Source organism: Drosophila virilis, chromosome 5, assembly GCF_030788295.1.
Source record: "Drosophila virilis strain 15010-1051.87 chromosome 5, Dvir_AGI_RSII-ME, whole genome shotgun sequence".
Classification (NCBI taxonomy): Eukaryota; Metazoa; Arthropoda; class Insecta; order Diptera; family Drosophilidae; genus Drosophila; species Drosophila virilis.
Window position 1 is genome coordinate 17,560,195 of NC_091547.1, and position 23,630 is coordinate 17,583,824.

Consider the following 23,630-nt stretch of genomic DNA (forward strand, 5'->3'; position numbering starts at 1 on the left):
AATGTCATTCAACTTGGAAACAAGTTTTTAATTGGATATGCGTTAGAAAATGATATAAAAACGTGTGCAACAGTACAAAAGGGAACTAGAACTAATATACGTTTGGCAGCTCATGGGTATTCATCGGCTTCAGTTCGTTTTCCGCCTGGCCCGCGGGCACTTGATATCCGCTTTTGGGCAAATATTGGCGTTTTCTGGACAACGGGCGCATCACAATGTGCGCCACGCAGGTGCAAATCGCAGCTATGGCAAAATACTTAAAGCTTTCACGTCCACCCAGACGCTTTAGCATAATACCCCCAATGAGCGAGCCAATGGAGAAGCCCAACCCATCGTCCATGCCCGCCATGAGACCCTGTACAGTGGCTGAGGTGCCGGGTGGTGCCACTGCCGAAGCATAGGCAACAATGCAAGTGTAGCAGAGGGCATAGGTAACGCCCTGGAAGAACAGCTCCACGCCCACTAGATACCAGGGATTTGGTATCCAGGATATGAGCGATAAGCGTACCGCATAAAAGAAGAAGCACATGCTCATGCAGTGCACATATCCAAGTTTCTTGATAATCTTACCGCTATAGAAAAAGAATGGCACCTCACCGGCCAGACACTCGGCAGCCACCACCAGCCCTTCGATAAGCTTAATGTCCGCCATGTAGCCCGTCTCAGCAGCTACCTCTTCCAAATGCCAGAACATAAAGTAAATGATGAAGGAGTCAATAATGCCGGCCATGGTGGCGAAAAACAGAAATGTGACAATCGGTGGCTGACGCACCAGCTCCCATACATCCTTCCATATGGACTCGGAGCCGCCCAGTTTGGGCAACTTCAGCTTGGACACGCTTAACAAATCCAGCACACTAAACACACCCATTATAATCAAAGCTGGCGTAAAGCTCTTGATAGCATCCGAGGTCCACAGATTAACCACAACTCCAGCTAGCAGCGCGGTGGCGCCAAATCCAATGGTGCCCCAAACGCGCTGTGCACCATATTTGCTCTGCTCCTCCTCGCCCAGCAAATCGAAGCAACAGGCATCCGATATGGAATTGGTCACATTAAAGCCAATCGTGCCGACAAACAGCAAGCAGACAAAGAGCCAAAACATGCCGCTGCCGTAAATACAACTGGCGATGTACTCCACTTGACAGTCGAAGCTGGTGTTACTCCAATAGATGGCCGGTGTCAGTTCAGTCAGACAGATAAAGTAGCTGTCGTTCCCATGTTGCAGATTGGAGCCTAGGCTGAGGTCTGCCCTAGACTGAGGTGCCACAATCAACGTCTGGAAGGTGTTGTTCCCCTGGCTGCACTGCGCCTGGCGTGTTGCCTGGCAATAGGCATCAGATGCAGAAACCTCTGGCGGACAGTGTAGCGGCTCCTGTGTCAATGTAACTGTCCACTGTACGCTGGTCTCGTTCAGATCAATGGCATGTGGTTCATTGGGCAGATAATAGAAGCCAGCATAAGCCAATGTCATAATCGCAATCAATGCCATAAAGATGAGCTTGCGCAGGTTCTGCAGCGGATCATATCGGTTTTAGATTAGGATACGAATTTTGATTCCAATTTCGTGCGGCTTACCATAAAATAGTCGGCCAGAAAGCCAACGAGGGGCTTGGCAAGCACATAGAGAACGGGCAATACGGCATATATATAGCCCATAATATCTGGTGGAATGCCAATCTGTTTGCCTATCACTGGGAGTTGCGGCAATATGGGACCCATTGCTGCAAGGTCAGTTGAGAATTGGTTTATTTAAGAATAAATTAGTTTAACAGAATAATTATAATTACCCGCCATAAAGAAGAAGAAATGCGCCTTAATGGGCAGCAGGCGTTTGTTTATTCGCGCCATTGTCTCAGAAGTATGCAATATATGTGTATATAGTATATATATATAGAAAGAATTTCACAAAGGTATATCACAGTTTGACGACTCCATGCACCGGCGTCGTAATCTTTATTTGTTTTAGATTCTCCTCAGCTGATAGGACCATAGTTAATGCATCGAGTTTGCCGGCGATTTGTAGAGCATACAAGAGTCTGTGAAGTTAAGAATAGGCATATTAAACAATTTTATGTTGCTAAGTGCGAACCAAAAGTCTTATCTAATCGTTTCCAGAGAGCAGTCTGTAACAAAGGGCCAGCATAAAAGATGATAAAGATAAGATTTTAATGTTAATTGTTTATTTTATTAGCTCAAACATATCTAAAATTATTTCAGCTATAATTGTATTAATATTAGCTATAAAGACGTGCAAATCTTATCTATAGCACGCATGCTATAGATGTCTGTATAGATGTTTAGCATAAACAAAAGCGTGTTATTTATTATTCAGACGAATACTACAGTTTATATGGATATACATATACAGTTTATAGCACTAAGTGCCCGTAGGTCGTCTGCCGGCAGGTTGATAAGTGGATTACAATCGAGTGGAAAGTTTGTTTGTGATAGCTAATGTAGACAATAAATGAATATATAGACTAGAAATAATTTCATTAAACTATTGAAATGACTGAAAATAATTAAATATTTAATTCCAGTTCAAGGACTCTTTCTGCCCACAAGCCATAATTTAGATGTAGCATATTTATTATTGCACTAATTCAATCATAAATGAATCGTTGAAATTGAAAACAAAGCAAGATCAACATACGCACCTATAAACAGAGGTGTGTATCTCGCAACCGGTTCAATATATATATGTATATATATAATAAATACAATGCGTATACACAGTAAACTTGACACAAAAAAATTAAACGATAAACACTCGGTACTGCCGGCAAGTTAATTGCCAAAATAAAAGGTTATTTACGACACAAAAAACAGCCCAAAAACAATATAGACAAAGAGTGCGCCGGTTAAACGGCCTTGAAGTTACAGTCGCTGCTGATTAGTATAGCCGAAAAGATATTATTTGAGAGAATTGTTAATTCCAATGTAGTTAAGACACGAATCGAATAAAAACTTAATACACAAGCCGCAACTCGAAATTATTAAATGGATATATAATGGGATTTTACACGAATGCGAATCCACAGAAATCGCAAGAGAACGTCAACTAGTTAAGTCAATAATAACTGGGAAGCCATAGGAATGCGCGTACTATAAAAACTTGTGGAGGCTGCGACTGAATAAACCCATCAAAAATGAGCTAAGCATTCGAATACAATGGCACACTTTCACAGCTCGACTATGATATATAATTTAATAGAGAATTAGTTGAGAACTTAATTACACGCTGGAATATCACGCGAGTTGGAACGCACTGGAGACGGAGACTGGAGATCAAGTTGAAGGCGTGTTGATACGACGCAAAGTGCCAGCTACGACTGCTATTGCAAGTCGCCGACAATTGTGCCCTGCCCCACAGTCTTGAAATGGGGCAGACGCTCGCCGATAAGCTGTGCGGGACTGATAAGCGGGCCGCCAATAATATTACAAACTGAAAAGTTATAAACAGAAATCAGCTGCATTGATAAGTTGCGAGATTATAATTGCTAGATACACAATCTGTATATGTATTTTACCTACTATTTTATGTTTTTATTTTAGTTACTTTAGATACGCCAATAATTATTATAGCTATAAGATTTTAAAAGAAATCACAGGCATTGATAAGGCACGAGATTATAATTGTGAGACAGACATCTGATATAAATACATGAATTTATTTGTACTTTTTTAAGTTATTTAAAATCCATTTTGTTTAGCAGAGTTTTTTTTTTTTGTCACCTATGAAAGCCGAACGGGCTAGATCTTTGGCCATGTAATTCCCCTAAACGCACCTCCCATGGATTCTGATCAATCCATCAAAACCTGGAATAGCCCAAGCGTTGTCTGAGTCAGCGGCTGTGCGTTGCTTTTGTTTACGTGCGATGATTTTTGAATCTCGGATTGAAACAAGTTTTATTCGTTGCATCCGCAGCTGACGACGTAAGCTCCAACGGAGGCGGTCAGACAGTCGCCGCTGTTCGTCCGTCGCGTGTGGTTGACTGAGTCTCGGCGCGTTCTCAGCTTAAACACATCCAACATATATATATATATTATAGAATATACATATTTGTATACATATGCATGTGAATATTGGTAGGCGTTCTTTGTGGTCCGAGTGCTGATAGCGCGACTAATTAACATTCATTAAAACAAAGTGCTTTTAAAATATTTCGAATAGACATCCTACACAACAATGCGGCCGCTGATATCAATGTGTATTTGGTCATTTCTCCTGATCATATCAATATCTACTTGTCAGGCTGTCGAACCACTCGATGATGGCAAATGTAAGTCCAGATTGAGGGCATAGAAATGCATGGAATATTATTTAAATGGTGCACTTGTTTATTGTATGAGAATTTTATGATGAAGTATTTAACTCTATTGAATAAACAAACCGATTAAATGCAAATCTATTACAAAATCTGTTGTTGTGTTTTTTTTAATTACACAAAACAAAAAAGTATAATTCATCTTCAACAAAACACGGAATATCAATCTAAGAGACTTGAAGCATTAAATACGCTTGAAAGTCCATTTGTTAAAATTGCTTTGGTAGCTATAATATATACAAGTCTGATTTTAAACAATGAAAAATTAAAAAGTGATGTTAAGCCCAAATGCACATTAATCAAGAACCAAAATATTTAAAAAAAAAACGTCAGAACCGACTGAAAGATATGTTTATTTCAACAACAACAAAATCCCAAAAAATAATTAACATATGCTAATCACAAAAAAAAAGTTTATTCCACAAACAACTTAAAAATTTCTTTTAAAAAAATGTTTATACACCGACCGACCTTCATGGAGTAAAATAAAAATCAAGAAACACTAGACACATTGAGCACAACACCGAAGCGCAAACACGCTATCGGGTAAAACTTAAGAAATTTAAAATTGAATATCTGAATCTCATCAAAAGTATTAGGGCAAGCTCCAATGACAATGTGCCTCCAGTAATGAATTGTAAGCGTATTGCTCTTAATACAGGTTTTTCATTTTTCATTAGCAGTTTTATAAATCTTCACTAAACATTTATGACAAAGTAGAGTACGCAACATGAGGAATTGAGATAAAATATAATAATTATTTTAAAAAAGAATGTGATGCAAACTTGAAGCTTATATTTATTTCAAGTTTTAGCTATTAGCTTTCAAACTTGTTGAAGTGCTTAATATCAGCATTAAAACCACATCGACAATGTTTTAATACTTTAGAAAAGTCATTTAAAGTACGTCAGCCAATATTTATACCCAATTTATATATATATATACCTAAATATTTACAAACTGTCAGCTGTAACTCATCCGCATACATGCCGAAAACCTGTCTCCGAAGAGTTTCGTAACAAATTGGGGTTCGGACACGCGTCGACCTTGACTGCCTGCTCCACTGGTGAAAAGCCCAAATTGAAATGTTTCTCTTAAAGTCACATGGCAACTGTTACCTGTGCGAGTTCTGCGTATTTGTCATGATATCAGAGATTTCCAAGACGAGAGCAAAATGCAAAAAGCGTTAAGCAGCAAACCGGTTGCGCATGCTTTTATGCAGCTGGGGAATTTTTAGTTCCAGACTCTATTTCCGAAAAACTGCACGCAATAAACGACTAAATCACACACAAAACGAATTAAACTTTTAGCGGACTGCTTGCTAAAGGTTAAACTTTTTGTTTCTTCATATTCACATTAATTGTTCCCTCTCGTTTCCAGTGCGCGTCTGTGTGGTCGAATCCCGGGGTAGCTATCGTAAGGCGCCCCAGTTCTGTCCACTGCTGGCGGCCACAAGTAACATTGAGTGCCTTATTGGCGTGGATCGCTTGGACTGTGTGCGTCGCATACAGAAGGGAACTGCACATTTTGGTGTGCTCACCTCCGAGGATTTGGTGGCAGCTCGCTGGGCCAGTGCGGAGATTTTGGTTGCCAGCGAACTGCGTTCACATGAGTCGCCATTTGAATACGAAATTGTTGCCGTTGTGGATAACTCTGCTGATATACACACAGTTCATGATCTGCATGGCGCTAAGCTGTGCCATCCTGGTTATGGTTTGGATAACCACTGGACCGAGGTGTTGGCTGATGTAAGAACCGGAACACTTAACCGATTAACAAAGTCCACTTCCACTTTGAATAGAACAACTCATCTTTTGCAGTATTTCGAGTCAGCCTTGGTCGCCAAGTCCTGCAATCCTGAGATTACTTTAACTGAGGATCGAATTGCTGCCTCTGCTAGGTTTTTTGGACCCAGCTGCAAGGCGGGTCCCTGGGTGCCAGATCGTAAACAGGATCGCATTCTAAAGGATCGTTATCCATCATTATGTCAAATGTGCTATGATCCCTATAGCTGTGATGATACGGACAAGCATTGGGGCCGCCGTGGCACACTTTACTGTCTGACCAGTGGTGGCGGAAGCGTATCCTGGGCACGCCTCGACGACACACGCAGTCACTTCGGCGTGAGTAGCAAATAATTGAACAAATTGATTGGGAACATTGCTAAACTTAACATTTTACATTTTATAGCTTGCGGGTCTGAAGGCACAGGATGATCCTGAGAAGTACAGCTATCTTTGTCCGGACGGACATTTGCAGCCCATTAATGTAACCCGTCCCTGCATCTGGGTGTCCAAGCCGTGGCCTGTGGTTGCCGCACGGCGCTCACATGCCGCTCAGGTGCAGCGCCTTATTACAGGACTCACACACGATGAGCCACAGAGTTGGCAGAATGCATTGCTCAGCCTGCTTGAGACATATCATGTATTTACGGTGCCTCTAGACAATGTCATCTCCATAGATGACTATCTCGATCAGGCTGTTGGCTTTCAGTCGGCCTACAGTTTCCCAGAGTGCAATCCACCACGTTCCATAGTCGTCTGCACAACGTCCATAATCGAGCATATTAAGTGCTCCTGGTTGCAGGAGGCAGCCCATGTGTATGGCGTAGAGCCGAACATTCAGTGTGTGCGCACAACTAACTTGGAGCAGTGTATGGATGATACCCGCTACAAGAGCGCCGACGTACTCCTTGTCAATCAGGACCAGCGTGTACAGGCACAGAGAGATTACAAATTGACGCCCTTGCTCTTTGAGTTTGCGGAGCAAATGCACGATCGTTACGTAACCATTGCGCTGGTGCATAAGGATTCCAAGTATAAAAGCTTTAAGGATTTGAAAGGCGCTCGCGCTTGCCTGCCAAGCTATGAGGGCGCTGCTCATCTTTCCGTCCTGGAAACTATCGTGAATGCCACTGGAAGCGTGCACTCGCTGCACTCATACTTCAATCACAACTCCTGCATCTGGCATCCGCATAAGGGTCGACAGTGCCCGCTGCATTATCAAGGCGATGAGGGTGCATTCCGCTGCTTGGCCGAGGGTGCCGATGTGGCGTTCCTCAGCTCAGACGTCTACAAGAAATACTTAAGCGGCAATTTAACATCCGACTGGCTGGCGCCTGGTAAGCATCTGTCTTACCGTCTGCTGTGTCCCTACGGCGGAATTGAACGGCATTCGAGATTTGAGTACTGCTATCTGCACTGGGCACCGCGTGGCCATTTGATGACGCACAATTCGTCGCAAACTCGGCACAATGAGATCTACAACTCACTGCGAGACATGGATCATCTATTTGGCAAAAAGTATAAGAGCGAGACGCGTCCCTTTTCGCTCTACGACATCTTCGATAAGCGAAACGACATTCTGTTCAAAGACAGCACAGATGCACTATTGAGCGCGCATGAGCTGCTGCGGGATAATGCAAAGCGTTCCATGGAGCATGTCTATGAACGTTACACGGCGCAGTATTACGATGCCGAAGGCGTCTACGACGGAGCGCATTTAGCCAGCGACAGTTGCTTTGTTTTGGTGTTGGTTGCTGGCGTTTTGGGTCTGCTGCAACGCTAATCATTTCAGTCATACTCAAGTGCACAAAAGGAACCTTAGTTATTGTGATATTAATTTGTATATGCGCACATATAAAGCTAAATTATTTTAGGAAACCTAAATACAAGAAATTTTAAAAACAAACAAATGCTTTACTGATGCAGTGTTGCAAAAGGCTTCAGTTGCAGTTCTAGTTAGAAAAAGGTATGCAGCTCACAACAAAGCAAAAATTATATTCATTGTCAAGCGGAGAGGTTTTAGTTTTCGATGTGAAAGCAAATTATGATCCCTTTTTGTGATTCGAATACGAATTTACACTACTTATTTAACGATATAAGTAAATTGCATATCGATAATTTCTAGTCAAGCTTTCCAAATACTGAACATCAGCTGTTTATATTGTTTTTGTCGCTATGCTACACAAATGGTTGCTATGTGAACAATTAAACTAGACACAACAAAATAGGTTTTTGCAATGAGCTGAATTAACAATTACAATTGATTAAACATACGTGTCTACTTAACACTTAATTTGTTTTAAACGAAAGGCATTTGTCGGGGGCGTAAAATGTCAAAGAGTTCAACGCGTACGGCGATCAAGGCAAACGTAAGAAAACATATTACACACTTGAAGCAGAAGTATTTGTACTTGCACCCAATTAATTTGTATGGCGCATAATGCTTAGTTCTTGTAGCACTCGGAACACAATGTAAACTGTGCTACTGCACTTGCCACTGGATTAAATAAGCAATTCTTGAAAACATTCTCATGCACACTATGTCCACATACGCACACATTTTTATTGAATTTAATGTTTGTTTAACTGCAACCAGTCTGAGAAGAATAGAGAGAGAAAACCACTGATCATTTTATTGAAAGAGCATTTTTTGCTTTGGATTTTGATCAGTGTTGCAAAACGCAGTCTGAACAGCTGTAATGTCAGCGTTACAGTAGCATTGTTTTAAATGTAAAAATATTTGTGTTGATTTTATAGCCCAAAAATGAAACACAACGCAAAACTATCAATTCGCCTGCAACAGGTGTGGGCACTGCAACATCAAGAAGCAGCTCGGAAAAAGTCAAGCAACAGGACAGTATTGATAGCGAAAAAGGCCTGCGAAAAGCCACAAAGACTGCAAAGGCAACTGTAACCGCAACAACCACCAAAAAACCGCCGCCGTTGCACAAAAGCAAAAACAAAGAGCGTGAGGCTGCTCCTCAAACGAGTAAACGAGCAACCCCATCGCCCGCAACGAAGGCTACAGCCACATTGCGTGCTGCCAAACAACCACCTGCCAGTAAAGCCAAGCCGAATGCGGTGCTGGACACGTACCATAGTGTGACGGTGTCATCGCCACCGCAAAAGCGCAGAGTGCAGGCAAAACAAGCAACAGCTGAAGCAGGGCCAGCGGATACAGTCGAGGAGGAGAGACAGCCGCCTCGTGTGCGCTCTTTTTCACGCACTCTGCAGCCAGAGGAAGTAGTTGTGCTTAAACGAGAGTCGGCCAAGCAACGTAGTGAACAGGAAGTTCTAAAGCAGATCAAACAAGTGAAACAGCCCGTTGCATTTGAGGTAAACTTTGAGGCAGCTAAAACGCAGGCAGCGGAAGCTACAAATGACTTAGATAATTACTCCGACGATTTTGAATCCTATGAATCGGATTTTGAGACGGATGTCAGCACGCCCGAAGAGGAAGAATTGGAGGAGGACGAGAGTCAAGTAGCAGAAAGTGCAGAGGCAGTGTTGTTAGCAGGGGAAGTCAGCCTGACAGTTGACTCATCTGAGGAAGATGATGAGGAAGACTCAGAGCCCACACAAAATCCCATAACTGTCATACAGCGCGACAAGGAGCTGGAGAGAAAACTGGATTCAGGTCACTATGACATGCAATCACGCCGGCAGCCGCGTGCCGCTGCGCTGCAGCCATATGACAGCTTCGATACCAACAGCATGGCCAATTCTGACCAGCTGGACTCTGGCATTAGCAGCTATGGCGTGGCGGCAGCTCTGGAAGTGCCCATCGTTCGTCAGTCGACAGCGGATGTGCATTACGGCGGCTATGTGGATTTTGTGGCGCGACCTGTCATTACCAGGCGCGGCTTAGAGTTAATGCGCAAGCTGCGCTTCGATCAGCTGGACTACCAGCTCTTCGAAATGAAACCGCTGAGCTATGAGGGTTACATGCAAAGTTATGGCAAGCTAAATACCTGCCAGTTGGCCACACAAACGCACTCCCAGCACATGGACAACGAATGCCAGACTCAGGAGCTGCACATGCGTACCAGCTGGACACAACATCCGCCGTATTATGGCAGTCAGCTGGTGCTCAGCTGCAGCGGTGATGCAGGCAACGAACTTGATTTGCTGCTTTCAATAAAGACAAATGATCCATTTGAAAACAGCCTGGCACGATTGGAGCAGCTGCGTCAGGCAGAACAACATCGCACTCTACAAAAGCAACGGCAGCGTTTAGCCAAGCCCAACGACTTGGAGCGCTTGGGCGTCTTTCTGAACAAAGCATCCCTGTTGTTGGGCAAAGTACTCAACACCAACTGTCCAACTCGTTCGCCGCGCCAAGTGCCGCTGTTGCAGACCGGCCTGCTAAATGCGCTGCGTGTGCGTCGCATCTTTGGTAGCTCCGGGCAGCAGCAGCTCGTGGTAACGGTGCACGAATGCCCACCGCAGTCCGATGTGTATCGCGATGATTTTGCTAATCTACTTATGGTGTGGTCTCTTACGGATCCCAGCAACCCGCTGCGTCTGCTCTCCACCTGGGCCGAGGTGTGTCGCGTGACCTTTTGCAGTGAAGCTCCCGACATCATTGTTGCTGGACTACGTGACGGCAGCATGGCCATGTGGGACCTGCGGGAAACCTACAGCTACTGCTCTAAGCTTGATGGCAACTTGACACACTTTGCGGCCACTCAGTCCGTAGTGCCCAGTATGGACGCTCAAGAGCTCACTGCCTTGGATCTAGGTGCCGTTGTGGATGTGCGCAGCTTTCGACCAGCACCCAAGTCATCAGGCATAGGACTGGAAAGCAGTTTTGCACTGTCACACAAGGATATTCAGGTGAATTGGCAATTCAATATGATGATGTCAGCTTTGACCAGTTGCGTTTTTTCCTTTCCATAGTACGCAGCGCTTAACGATTCCGGACTGCTCACTATTTGGACATTGGTGGAAAGCGGACTGCGAAGCCACGGAGCAACCAGCGCAAACGAGTACAGCTCACCCTGGGCAAGGGTGAAGCTGCTTCAAGCGGCTAGCTGTGATATGCGTGGCTATCTGGAACGCCGCTTGTTGAGTCGAAACCAAACCGCCTACGATAAGACCAAGTCCCTGTTCCAGGGCAACATCTACAGTGACGAGCTGCTGCGCGAGTTAAACGAAACGCAAACACTAACGACGGCCTTCGCCGGCCAAGGCTTACAAGGATTACGCTTTAGCAGCATCGATACAGGCAGTGATCTTATATACGTGTGCACCAATCGTAACTTTGTGCTGTGCTGCACGCGCAGCCTCAAGACAGAGCGCTTCACACGCATCGGACTCCATGAGAGTCGCTTTCTATTTCCCACGGCACTTTGCGTGCTCGCCAACGAGTACTTTGTGGCTGTGGGCTTGTCGAATGGCTCCGTCATGATACTCAACTGCAATCAGCGACAGCGTCAGCGTCTGCAACGGCCCACAACAGCCATGCCGCAGCCAACTATTGAACACGAGCCCGAAACGGGCAAATCTTGCGCCATACAAAACATAATACTGAATGAGCGTCGCTCCTTTGAGCAAAAGGAGATGGACAACAGCGCCAGCGGTAGCTATGATGCGCGACCGAATACCGCCCTGCAGCTGCTGCAGCAGCCGCGTCGATCCTACGAGCTGCTAGTCTTTGACCAACAGCTGCTGCTCAGTGGCAGCGTCTTGCGCCAACATCTGGTTCAGTCGCTCGTTCAGTCCAGCGACGGTTGGCGGCTGTTTGCCCTATCTAATGGCTCTGTGCGCACCTACGATTTTCATTTGGATCGCGAACTTACTGATACTGGTCTGGAGATTAGCTCACCTGTTGCAGACATCGCTGCGTCGAGCAGCTCCTCAACGAACCAACAATTGTTGGTGCTTGCGGCTGACGGAAAGGTGCATATGCACTCCGTTAACTTGTAGTTTGTTAGGAACATGAATTTGTTCAATTTGTTTACATGATTTAGCAGCAGTGAAATAAAGTTGTTTTCTTATCCTTACTCTATAACTTTATTTATTAGTGTACCCATTATACCTTTTATGCGGGCTTTCCATATAGTTGCGACATGAACTGTCGGTCGAAAATTTTGATCTACTTATACTATATAATGTGTGTGTATCTTCTTGTACGTAATTTTAGGTAATATATAGCAAATATAGAAGTGGCTCGTACATTTTTTCGTCTCCTTGAAGTTATACTCTAAATATTAAAAAAAAAAGTATTTAATTTATAAATAATCATATATGTCTTTTCTTGTTTGTAAACCCTATGTCCCTATTTCCTTAGGCTTAGAAGGGTATTATATTCCCGAACACCGGGAGATATATCCAAGGGGTGATCTGTGTATGCTATACAAAAGACTTCAAGCCAAATTATATGTCACCAAAATAATATCGAAAGACAGCATTTCGATATTGATTTCATAGAAATGGCCGAATTATCAAAAAATGTACTGCGCGGATTACTGGAGAACATACGTCTTTCAAGTCTCTTATTTTTATAGTAGGAGTTGAGGTTTCAGAAAGTGATTAAGAATGATGGCTGCAATTGACTCCCATGAATGTTACAATCCTAAGTAGATCTTTGAGGATATCGTTGGGGTACATAAGGTCTATTATATGGACTTGGGGAACACTGAGTGTGTCACAATTAGGTGAAGTTCTTAGTTACACCAGGCCTGATTAAACAACATATATAGTAGCATTTTCTTTACTTATTAATAATATCTGTATATGTACACATTTGAAGTATAGTATTTGCCATATATTAGTTAAACAGGAGCAGCAGCATGCCGTCTGTGGAACTCCGCGAATCATTTCGCCGACGTAATCTTGGTTGTTCGCCACGTAAGAAGAAAATTTTCTGCATAATTTTCGTCGTTACATTTATTACGATAATTGTATTGACCTATATATTATTCCCATTAAAAAGGAAAAAAATTACAACTGAGGAGCCTTAAGGAAATGTTTTCTTTGTAATAAGACAATTATGACGCGCATACATATAAATTAATTTATATAAATAAATTAGCATATCATATATACGCTATGTGACAAACCTCTTGTATATAGCGTATATATGATATACCAAGAACATAAAGGTTTTTTGACTGAGGGGTACAGAGGATTATTCAGTCGAGCGCATTCTTGTTTAGTTTTGTTCGACTTCAATATGGGGATGAAAGAATTAATATAATTTTCAAAAAAATCTAGAAAAACGTAATTAGAGAAATTTGCTTAAGTTTTATTGAAAAAATGATTTCCTTTTTGTAAAAAGTCACATTTTCATCAACTTACATCTAAGTCAAAGACGGTTCTAAAATAACTCAAAATAAAAGTTGATAGAGTTAAATACTTGTAAGAAAAAACTATATATTTAAAATTATTTCCACAAGTTAAGACTTTATCGACTTTTCATGCCCTGATTGTGCATTTTGAGGGCGATTAGATTTCGGGCCTAGGCTATCTCCTAGTCAGGAACTTCCAGCCAGAAAAATTCGACTCCAACTTTCAGAGGCGAACTAGTTTTAAGAATTATATTATTGAACTTGGGGCATTTGGTAAAGTTGTAAAATTCGGCGTACCCTCAGCCATATATTTTATCGGTTGAACCTCGCTCGGAATGGAATCAGGTTTTTTCCCCTTATATACAATCTAAAAATTTATTTATAACTATAAATCACAAAACACAATTTCACTTCTATGTACAGCCCGATGTCCAGGAATGGCATCAGACTTGCCTGGCCACGCCCAACATGCCGGACGTTGTGGCGCCCAGCAGTTGACGCACCGTCTGCAATTCATCGCGCAGGGCAAGCACCTGGGCTCGCAGTATGGAGTTCTCCTGTTCCAGGAGCGCAGCACGGAACGCAATGCGATCCTCGCGTATTTTGCGAGCATCCCTTGACTTTTTGGCTGCCTCATTGTTGCGCTTGCGTCGTTCATAATACTTGGCATCCTTCTGGGCATCTGGTATGGGTCGCTTTTCGCCACGTGCCCGCCGATGCAAAAAGCCTGGAAACATGCCAACGCGGTTGAGCTCCATCAGCGGAAAGTCAAGATTCTGCAGGGCATGATTCGGCGGCGCAATATATTCGAAGGCGGGTAACGTAGCACCAGGAATGCCGCCATTTGACTTGGAGGCCAACAGACTGGGCAATGCGAGTCCAGGCAGCGGCATGCGCAGACTATGCGTTGCAGGTATCGTGAGGGTTGAGTTGCAACTTGGCTCCAGGTCAATGTCCAGTTCGCTGTGCAGGGAGATGGTTTCGGTAACGTCTACTATGGGCGATTTAGCGGGCGAATACATTTTGAGCAGCTCTCAGAACTCCGGCGACAATGAGTTTTGAGTTCCGTTCGCGCCGAGTGCCGCGTTGTCTCTGAGCCTGCGGCGCGTATTCCTAGTTTGCCCAACCGTCCACACTGCCACCTGCCTACGGTCTGACTGTCTAGCTACTAAATAATTATAGGTTATTGTCACACACACACACTCAAACACACACACGTACAAACAGAGGGCAGCCCCAACGGGCCTTGCCCAGCCCCAACCCTAGACCAGTTAGGACTAAATCTAAGCCATAGCGCCACAGGCCGCCTTCCGGTTGATTCAGCCAATCACGCAATGTTGACGGTAATTATTCGTCAAATACATGACACTTTTTCATGTTGAATGACATTTATTTTGCAGCACAGTTATAAGGGTTTCATATAACTGGTTAGTCTGATTAGCCACCCCCTCAAAGCCGCCGCTTGGACAGCAGCCAAAAAAAAAAATGTCTAGAATATGAAAAGTTGTTGACCACATTTCTGATTTCGTTGGGGGTGTTGCCCGACATGGGCAAGAGTTCAGACAGGGTTATATGAGTTGGCCAACTATTATGCAGCATGGCCCAACGTAGGGCTGGAAACTTTTTTCAACAGCCAATGAGAATGATCGAATGGACATGGAAATGGGCGGGTTGGCATCTGGCTGGATATGGGGGCTTAGAAATCGACCATAAAGGAATTTACCGTTGCGCTTTTGATCGACCAACATTTTATAGATGAAACATTACGATTAAGAATAATAGCTGTAATTGCCCCAATAGGGGTTAAAGGGCACTCGAAAGCCGACAAGCACGAATTGAAGTACATAAATCTTACTACTAGAGTTCTGTAAACATGTTAAATTTCAGACAGGGAAGTGATTATATTTTATATTAAATTTTTCGGAATAAACAAATTATTTATGAATCGACTGATTGACTGATTGAATTATTATAAAAGCTGGGAAGCAGAATTTGTTACACTACCTTTTCATAATGAAAATTTGTAGAAAACAAATTCAACCAAACATTTTTGCTTATAATCCTGTGATTATTTTTTAAGATTTTTCAGACAATTTCAATTCGGGTTTTTCGCAACGAAATCACTTTTCCTTTTTGTAAAGAATATTCATAAATTGTGAATCTAGATACACCCTACTTTGTTGAATAAACACAGATATAGAATACTTCATTATTCGGATACATCCATTTCCTCGATTAGAAATAAATATGTACACAGTTTTTTCCATCGAAATTAGACAAATATTTGGTTCAATAATTAATAGGGATCGGTCAAGGATAACAAGAAGAAGAGTACTCTTACAAAATTTGAAAAATAAAAACATTAAATAATTTCATTTATAATCAAGTTTCTATAGTTATGAAATTAATTCATTATTTCTTCTGCTATATCCTTAGACTCTCACTAACTAAGGCCCAAGTAAAATTGACAAGTCACGTGGGCTGTCAATCAAGAGCTTTGGCAACCTATGAAAGTCGCCTAACACAAAGGCAAAGTTCCTGACGAGGCACACAACATATAACTGACTGGAAACAAGATATTCAGTTAGCATAGGAAGTTGTTTTTATAGCATTTATAGAACCAAAAATGGCAAGTCAGCCCTCAATTTAGCTAATCTAACTTATGAAGTTATCAAAGGGTCTGTGCAACTGCTATCTGAGCATGACTGAAACAAATAAACCAATGTAATTGCCATTAAGTTTTGATACCCTGCCCATAAAGCATTTTACCACATGTCAGTCGTGGGTCTTCTTCAACCCGTTTAGTTTGAGAAACTGTCACCTGTTTGGGTGAAGGAAATTGCCAGTTGGTCGTCCCCGCCCACAACCGGAAGTCAGCGACAGTTGACGGTGGCATCCTAACAATATTTCATAATGTATGCGCTAATATTATTATCTGCTGGCAAAAGTTGTACCATAGTTAACCCTTTGACTGTCCTGGTTTTGGGGGTATCATTGTGTCTTTGACGGTGTTCGAAAGTTAACGCTAGAGCATGGTAAAAGGGATTGCGTGCACAGTCTGGCATGTCTGGCATACATGCCATATCAATTACGCAAGAGATCCTGAGGATTCGATGACAAAGCAACGGAAATAAGTACTATAAAATTCTAGTTACAGCAACTAGCCCAAAAGAAGATATTGCCATAGCGACCAGGCTGGTCTGAGAATTGGGAAACAAACCTTTATGCAAGAAAAAGAAATAAGTCTGTACTGATGCTTCGCAAATAGATGGAAATCCTTAACTTAGGAGGAATATCGACATTATACTTTGCTGTTCATTGTGCTTTGACAATTAGCTGTGCACAAATAGAAAATTATCAATTACTCAAAAAAATCAAGACTGTTCCAGTTGGGATTGCCCGACTAGGCAATAGCCTGAAGCCCGGGCCGAGCTACCTTTAATATTTTAAAATTAAAACTAGAGTTTTTAAGCTATTTTAATAAAGATAAAATTTAATACTAAACATGCAACCAAAAAAATAATAAACAACAATATTTAATGAGATTTTTAGGGTTTAAGGATGGTATGAGAGTGTGTGTAAATACAAAAGTCCCTCTTATATCTAAAAAAATATATATATATTTTAGATCTGCATATACTTAAAAAAAAAAGCTTCCATACTTAATAAATTTGGTTGTCCAGCACCGACAAAAAAACAGGATACCGAGTAGTTATCCATCATTTGAAAGGATAACTTATATAACAAATTTTAAGTCTCTAGATCTTACACTATCTGAGATCGAAGCATTAAATACATTTGCATAAAACTAATATGCCCTTTATGCCTACTTTCAATGTAAACACCAATTAAACCCCCCAATACATTTACAAGGCTTGGGCCCTGAGTCCACAACCAAATTCCTTTTACTTGCCCATTGCCACTTAACACACCCCAGGGAACGCGACCCGCCAGCTAATGCAATGGGAGGCTTATTTGGGAGAGCTCTATTTATATATTATTCAAATTACCAGCTAATAAAAAAAAAACCAAACAACAAGAAAGGAACATGTAATTGTTACAATATTTGTTCGGCTCCGGCTGGTAATTGAAGAGCAAACCGAAAGCAAACATCGCTGGACAAACTGTTAATGACACCTGTAAGTGGATGACATTAGCACTTAGACCGAGGGCTGTAACCCAGTAGACGTTGCCAATGGTATCATTAGCAGTGCTTTAGTTGTCTCCACAAAACAAATGCTCAAATAGTAACGCAATCTAATATATATACTAAATCCAGAAAAACAAATAGCTAAATATTTAAGTCGTGCAAATTGTTATTCGAAATGTGTGAAGAGACTCCCATAAGCGACTGCGAGCCAACAACTTTGATGATGCACTCAAACTCATATCACATTCATCTGCCACTGTACATCATGGATATGGTGCGCATATTTCAGGATCATCCCAAATATGTGAATGGCATTAAGGAGACACATATTGTGGAGATGCTGGAGAAGGAGTGAGTTTTGCATAAGGTCGCATTTAGCTTAAATTTGTGATCCATTCATTTGCAGATCATTTGCCTGCGGCGATTTGGAGGCTCAAGTGAAGACAGCTGTCATGGATTTGTCGGCCAAGGGCTTTATACGCTATATTAATAACGGCTATCGCACATTGGGACCCATTGCCAAGTTGGCCAATGCTCGCAATGTGCGGCACTTTTGCGCCACCTGGCAGCGCATTGCCGAACTACAGAAGGTCAACTCCGACATCCTGGACGGAGGCAACTCCCTGAACAGCCAGCGCCACAAGTGCAACAGGCGTGGCTCCAATTGTTAGGCCAAAGGCCAAATGCAGCAGGCCAAGTTTTGTTTGTTTGTTATTCAATTTCGTTTATACGTTGTGTGTTCCCCGCAACGCCCGAACTACTCTAGAAACTCAAATAGTTGCGTTCTTGTGTCTCAGTCCATCAAAATTATTGTTCAAGCCAAAAAAAAAAAATCAAATAAATATACCAAAATTGTAAATGTGGGTTTTATTTGTTTTGAGCATACTGAAGGGTGGTTCGGCCTCATCATCATTATGTGCGCTGCCTGGCTTGGAACATATGTCAAGGGTCTTCTCATCCTTTTGACACTTAACCCCATGTTTAATACTCATATAATTATCATGTAGGGTGGTCTCAGCAGGTGTGTATGCTACAGTGTATAAACGATTTTGTCCTTTACAGAATACATCCCAAGTTAAATATTACAATATAAGGTTTAATTTTAGTTCGAAATCATTTGGAATGAAATCTCCGACCATATAGTCTCAGCTTTGAAGCAGAGGTAGTTCGAGCCAGTGCATAACTAAATTATTTGTTATTTACCAAGCCCTGCATTTATTGCACTTTGCTCCTCATATACATTCAAAACAAGTAAGCGGTTCTAGTCGGGAGCTTCCGACTAGGGTATACCCCGAACCCTCTTCATCCAACATTAAATGCATATATATTCTATTTTAGAAGCTAGCTCTAGCTCTTATTATTGACCAAAATTGCCCAAATCGATATCGATTTTTATCGATTGCTTGGAAGCGGAGTAAGTTATCGATTATCGGAAACAAACTCGATCTGCGCAGGTACTAGGAGCACCTACTTCTCTAGCTCATATAGGTTCTGAGATCCTTGCGTTCATACATACGGACGGACGGACAGACAGACGAACATGGCTAGATCAACTCAGCTATTAATGCTGATCAAGAATATATATACCTTATGGGGTCGGAGATGCTTCGTTCTGCCTGTTATATATATTTGGATTTTGCACAAGTACAATATACCCCTATACTATTTTTAATGGGTTCAGGATATATATATGTGCTCCACAAGAAATTCAAATATCATTTCTACTGCATGAAAGAAGATATATCTGTGCTGTCAAAGGTGGAATCATTCAATTCAATTGCTAGGTTACTTTAAAAAATATTGAAAAATCAAAATACTGAGAAGTCCTTTCACGTATTCATCGTACATAAAATACGCAGTTATGCAGTTGTTGTCATTCACAACACGGCATATTCCTGATAAGTCTGGGCTAAGTTGGAATGACACAAAGGCTCTACCCTTTGCTTTTGGCCTGCTGCTAAAACATTTAAATTGTCAACACCAGGACATAGCAAGCGGGTCGTCATTTTGTTCTTCCCCATGTGACCCGATATGTTGGCCGTACACGCATGTGATCTCCGCCAGGTGTTATTTATTGCCTTTCTAATCGTTGCGGCATAATCTATTAGCACCCGCGGCGACGACGACCTGACCGAACTCGAGCCTGGATACCAAACAGACCAAAACTTTACTGCTGTTGGTTTTTTGCTTTTGCACATTATGGGAAATTAGTATTATTATTTTATTGTTTTAGTTTTCAAGCTTTGCGACAACAGTTTAGCTCGAGACCATGATTTTTTGTCGTTATGCTTTAATGACTGTTAATGGGCCGCCTTTTGCCATTAATCAAAAGTTTGACATACAGCTCTATGCATTTATTAAGACTTATCTAATGAACTGATAGATACTACATGGATATAGTCCAGTTCTGTATGTCGCTATATAAGTAAAAGTACCCTAAAAGATCTGAGCGCTTGCAGACATTTAGCAGGACGGCCGCTTGTTGCTTTCATTTTTTTTTTTTGAGTAACATTGGTGCAGCCAGTCATAAAATAAATTTTCTATAAAAGGATTATGAAGACCATCTACCCATACTATATAAACTTATTTTAGATTCTGTTTGTTGCATCGCCAATTTCGGGGTTAATTTCACACATTTTTTTGCTTTCATAATTGTTTATATAAAATATTTATACTTTAATATTTTATATTTGCTTCTAACTGGACTGGCTTACCCCAAATCCCATTATCCAAGGTAGTTTCTTTGAAGTTAAATCACCTGCTTGAGCACGTCCGCAGCGATCTAAGTTGATCACACTATCAAGACTGATAATATGAATTGATGAAGGCGTCGTTGCCTCAGGGTGTCCGTCCTCCAAGAACCACTAGATGGTTGTCACTGTCCCCAACAACACTCACAGAACACGCACGCTCACATCTTTATAGGTGTTGATGACTGATGCATGCTGCCAAGTTCCCGCTAGGCTTCTGATAACTTCGGCCAGCAGCACCTTCACTTCAATGGGCTGCGAACAGAAACACCTTTCGCCAGACAGAAGATTTCTTGAAATTGAAGACGTATGCAAAATATATCAAGGCATAAACCAATTATATATATATATTCATAAACATATGTTTTTCATAATTACATAAGCAGGAGTTGCAAAAAAAATAAAAGGTTCCTCCATGGCGTATTAGTTGTATTTTACGTTTTTCTCGGGTAGAGCACATAGCTCAATGTCATAACTAATGCGACTACGCAAATAAAAACTACCCAGCTGCTGCGACTTCTCAAAAGTTTTTGACATCGGCGACAAGATCCGCCGCTTTCCTCATCCGGCATGACGCCGATATAGAATTTTACAAGCTATAATAGTTACTACTAATAGGTAAAGAAAATGCTACTATAGTTAGTGTTCGTTCAGGCCTGTTCTACACTATTGTCGCTGTGCTGCAGATTATCGGTGGTGGGCTCCACGTAGCCACGTTTGATCATCTGCTTGGGCACATCAGCATAACGATCCAAGAACTTGATCACATACCCATTATCGGGCATATGGCTTATCAGCATTACATCGAACTCTGAATTGAGAATTACACTTTTAAGGAACTCTACGCACTCGGCGTTTTGTTGTTGCGAAGCCAAGGAACTGCGCTTAACGCCCTCAATCAAGCAATTGTTTGCCCTAAACGGTTTTAGGCTAATGGCATCGCTGCATGTTGCAAGCGACTTTATGGTGACAAACTCCGTGTTGCCATAGTCCACATAAAAGATTTTAAATACCCCGTCGATCTCGTCAATGATCTGCGCCCGATAGTAACAGTCATCGGTGTAAAGCGCTATCACCATGTCCAGCACATGCGGCGACCGTTTAAATTTACACTGCGACTCGGGCACTTCTTTCTTGCTCCAAACCAGCGGCGGCAGGTCATCTACAAACTGCACATACACCTCGGTTGGACTCTTGATATACGTGACCAGCACGCGCACCACACTACCCAAATCTCTGGGCGCCGGAGATATATATATGCTGTCAGGCAATGCTTCAACCAGCTCGGTGTCCTTGGTAGCGCCATGTGGCGCAAAAGGCTGATGCAACAGGCGACAGTTAGTTCCTGGAAACAAATAACACAATATTTATATGATCGACAGGTCTGCATATTAAAGATCTACAAACAATTCTTTAGAAACACATTTTAAATGAATTTGCAAATCGATTTATCTTAAAATGTTATTACTTAAATATGTTGCATCCATTGGTGGATGGATTGAAAAGTTTGAAACTATTGGACGCTTACCTTTAAAACACCCATTGATCTTTGGATCGTAATGGCGGCAAATACGTTGATCGTCTGTGGGTTTAAAGCCCAGCACCGCCTTGAGCGCATCACTAGTGCCGCACTCAATGTTCTCTAGCATTTCCAAATCTGCTGGACACAATTTTACAGTTGGTTCTGCTAATTGTTGCTCAGTTTTTGCCGATTGCGTTTCTTTTACGATGTTGTTCTCCATGGGTTTCGCTTGCTCCTCTAAATCCAGATCCAAATTGATTTTCCGAGTATTTTCATGGCTGACAAAACGGTTTGATGACTGTGTCTCTTCTTCAGGATGTCCATCCTCCATGAGCTCAACCACTAGATCGTTGCCACTGTTTTCCAAAACACGCACCCTCACATTTTTATAGGTAAACTGACGCATGCTACCAACTTCCCGATTGCGAACAAAGCATCTGACAGCCTCGGCCGGCAGCACCTTCACTTCATTGGGTAGCGAAAAGATTACCTCTTCGTCATCCAAGTGAATATGTTCGCCATAGTCCAGTAAATAGGCATCGTAGCCGCCACCCTCAGTGTGTGCATTGATCACCACACGTGGTATTATCTGCTCCTGAGCATCATAGACAGCAAATACCTCTCCAAAATCGGGCAGCTGATTTAGTTCCTGTATTGGCATTTGGCACGCCAGCAACTTTTTTAACGGCGTTGATTCCTGACCCCACTTGGCCACGAAAATACAATTCTCCGCAATATTGAGATGCATCATTGTAACCTGCACAATGCTATCTTCGGCAAAGCTACTTATGTTCTTCAACAGCTGATCGTACGTTTCATTGCTTGTCGTTTGCCTGCCGCCTTTGGGTGGCAGCAGTTTTGCCTGGCGTGGAGGGATGGGTAGTTTGGGTGGAGCAGTGGGTGCAGCTGGGATCGAGGGGCTTTCCAGCTTACAATTTTCCTGTGCTGTAACAAGCCGCACAGATGAGGCAGTCCCATTTAAGCCTTCGCGAGCTGTAGGCGTGTCATGCGTATATTGATTTGATTTATTATTAAAATGGTTTGGCGTTACAAGCTGTAATGCATCACCTTTGAACTCAGTTTCTGACTGCTTGGCGCCTACTAAATGTACGTCCAGCTCGCCCACCTCGATGCCATCCAGATTTGTGTGGTTCACTTTAAAATTGTTGTGCTCCAAGGATTTTCGCCGTAGATTATTAAGAACTTCTTTGGCATCCACATTCTTGAAAATGCCAAATGCTCCGTTCAGCTTAATGCGTAAATTCAATTTGATTATATATTCGTTGACCTCGTTCACGCTGCCTAGGAGGGCATCGTGAACAGAAATAATGCGACCGTCTGCGCGCCCAACATGCGACCAGCTTTCTTGAAGCGTCTGACGTACAGCATCTACTTCAACTTGATAGGCACTTAAATTAGTTCGTAATTTGTTAACATTGCGTTCAAACAGCGACAAAATCGCCGAAAGATCGTCTATTTCCATTTTGTTTTGATTTTACGATTTGTATGGATAAAAACGGAACCGCCAATTTAAAGAACTTTAAGAGCTAGCGGCAAAGCATCAATGGAAACAATTTCGTACTGGCAACACTCTCACTCGTTTAACAGCACCAAAGAGTCTTACTGTTAGTTACAGTAGCAGTAAGCATTAACGGCTGTAAGCAACTAAACAAATTGTTAACACAGTCAGTAAATCTCTTAAGTATCATATACCTCGGATTAAATGTAGTTTTAAAAAAGAGCCAAGAACTACAAAGAAGGTCTTAACTTTTTGATTTCCATAAGCAAGATGAAAAGACCG

At 42.1% G+C, this 23,630-nt stretch overlaps 6 protein-coding genes across 10 annotated transcripts; 3 read left to right on the forward strand and 3 right to left on the reverse strand.

The window, feature by feature from the left end:
- Positions 1 to 2: 2 nt before the first annotated feature.
- LOC6625961 (major facilitator superfamily domain-containing protein 6) lies at positions 3 to 8,659 on the reverse strand. Of its 5 annotated transcripts, none has more exons than XM_015174327.3 (4): positions 8,506 to 8,659; positions 1,791 to 2,039; positions 1,579 to 1,724; positions 3 to 1,513 (listed from the first exon to the last, which is right to left on the reverse strand). In XM_015174327.3, the coding sequence occupies exons 2-4, from the start codon at positions 1,849 to 1,851 to the stop codon at positions 92 to 94; spliced, it is 1,629 nt and encodes a 542-aa protein (XP_015029813.1). In that variant the 5' UTR covers positions 1,852 to 2,039; positions 8,506 to 8,659; the 3' UTR covers positions 3 to 91. The 5 variants fall into 5 exon arrangements, with proteins under 5 accessions (XP_015029813.1, XP_015029810.1, XP_015029812.1 ...); XM_015174324.3 differs by having other exon boundaries at positions 8,390 to 8,531; XM_015174326.3 differs by lacking the exon at positions 8,506 to 8,659 and adding an exon at positions 3,273 to 3,423.
- On the forward strand, positions 3,960 to 8,029 carry Tsf3 (Transferrin 3). The gene is made up of 4 exons (XM_002049555.4): positions 3,960 to 4,286; positions 5,712 to 6,079; positions 6,152 to 6,454; positions 6,522 to 8,029. The coding sequence occupies exons 1-4, from the start codon at positions 4,193 to 4,195 to the stop codon at positions 7,896 to 7,898; spliced, it is 2,142 nt and encodes a 713-aa protein (XP_002049591.1). The 5' UTR covers positions 3,960 to 4,192; the 3' UTR covers positions 7,899 to 8,029.
- LOC6625959 (uncharacterized) lies at positions 8,357 to 12,120 on the forward strand. The gene is made up of 3 exons (XM_002049554.4): positions 8,357 to 8,484; positions 8,873 to 10,951; positions 11,015 to 12,120. The coding sequence occupies exons 1-3, from the start codon at positions 8,446 to 8,448 to the stop codon at positions 12,041 to 12,043; spliced, it is 3,147 nt and encodes a 1,048-aa protein (XP_002049590.1). The 5' UTR covers positions 8,357 to 8,445; the 3' UTR covers positions 12,044 to 12,120.
- A 1,258-nt stretch (positions 12,121 to 13,378) lies between these two features.
- On the reverse strand, positions 13,379 to 14,672 carry LOC6625958 (hepatic leukemia factor). The gene has a single exon (XM_002049553.4). The coding sequence runs from the start codon at positions 14,427 to 14,429 to the stop codon at positions 13,851 to 13,853; it is 579 nt and encodes a 192-aa protein (XP_002049589.1). The 5' UTR covers positions 14,430 to 14,672; the 3' UTR covers positions 13,379 to 13,850.
- Positions 14,673 to 17,628: 2,956 nt separating this feature from the next.
- Positions 17,629 to 18,416, forward strand: LOC6625957 (uncharacterized). The gene is made up of 2 exons (XM_002049552.4): positions 17,629 to 17,908; positions 17,964 to 18,416. Exons 1-2 carry the CDS (start codon positions 17,733 to 17,735, stop codon positions 18,226 to 18,228), a joined length of 441 nt encoding a protein of 146 aa, XP_002049588.1. The 5' UTR covers positions 17,629 to 17,732; the 3' UTR covers positions 18,229 to 18,416.
- Positions 18,417 to 20,271: 1,855 nt separating this feature from the next.
- krimp (krimper) lies at positions 20,272 to 23,409 on the reverse strand. Its single transcript, XM_002049551.4, has 4 exons — positions 22,898 to 23,409; positions 21,836 to 22,822; positions 20,686 to 21,652; positions 20,272 to 20,599 (listed from the first exon to the last, which is right to left on the reverse strand). The coding sequence occupies exons 1-3, from the start codon at positions 23,310 to 23,312 to the stop codon at positions 20,958 to 20,960; spliced, it is 2,097 nt and encodes a 698-aa protein (XP_002049587.1). The 5' UTR covers positions 23,313 to 23,409; the 3' UTR covers positions 20,272 to 20,599; positions 20,686 to 20,957.
- Positions 23,410 to 23,630: the final 221 nt, after the last annotated feature.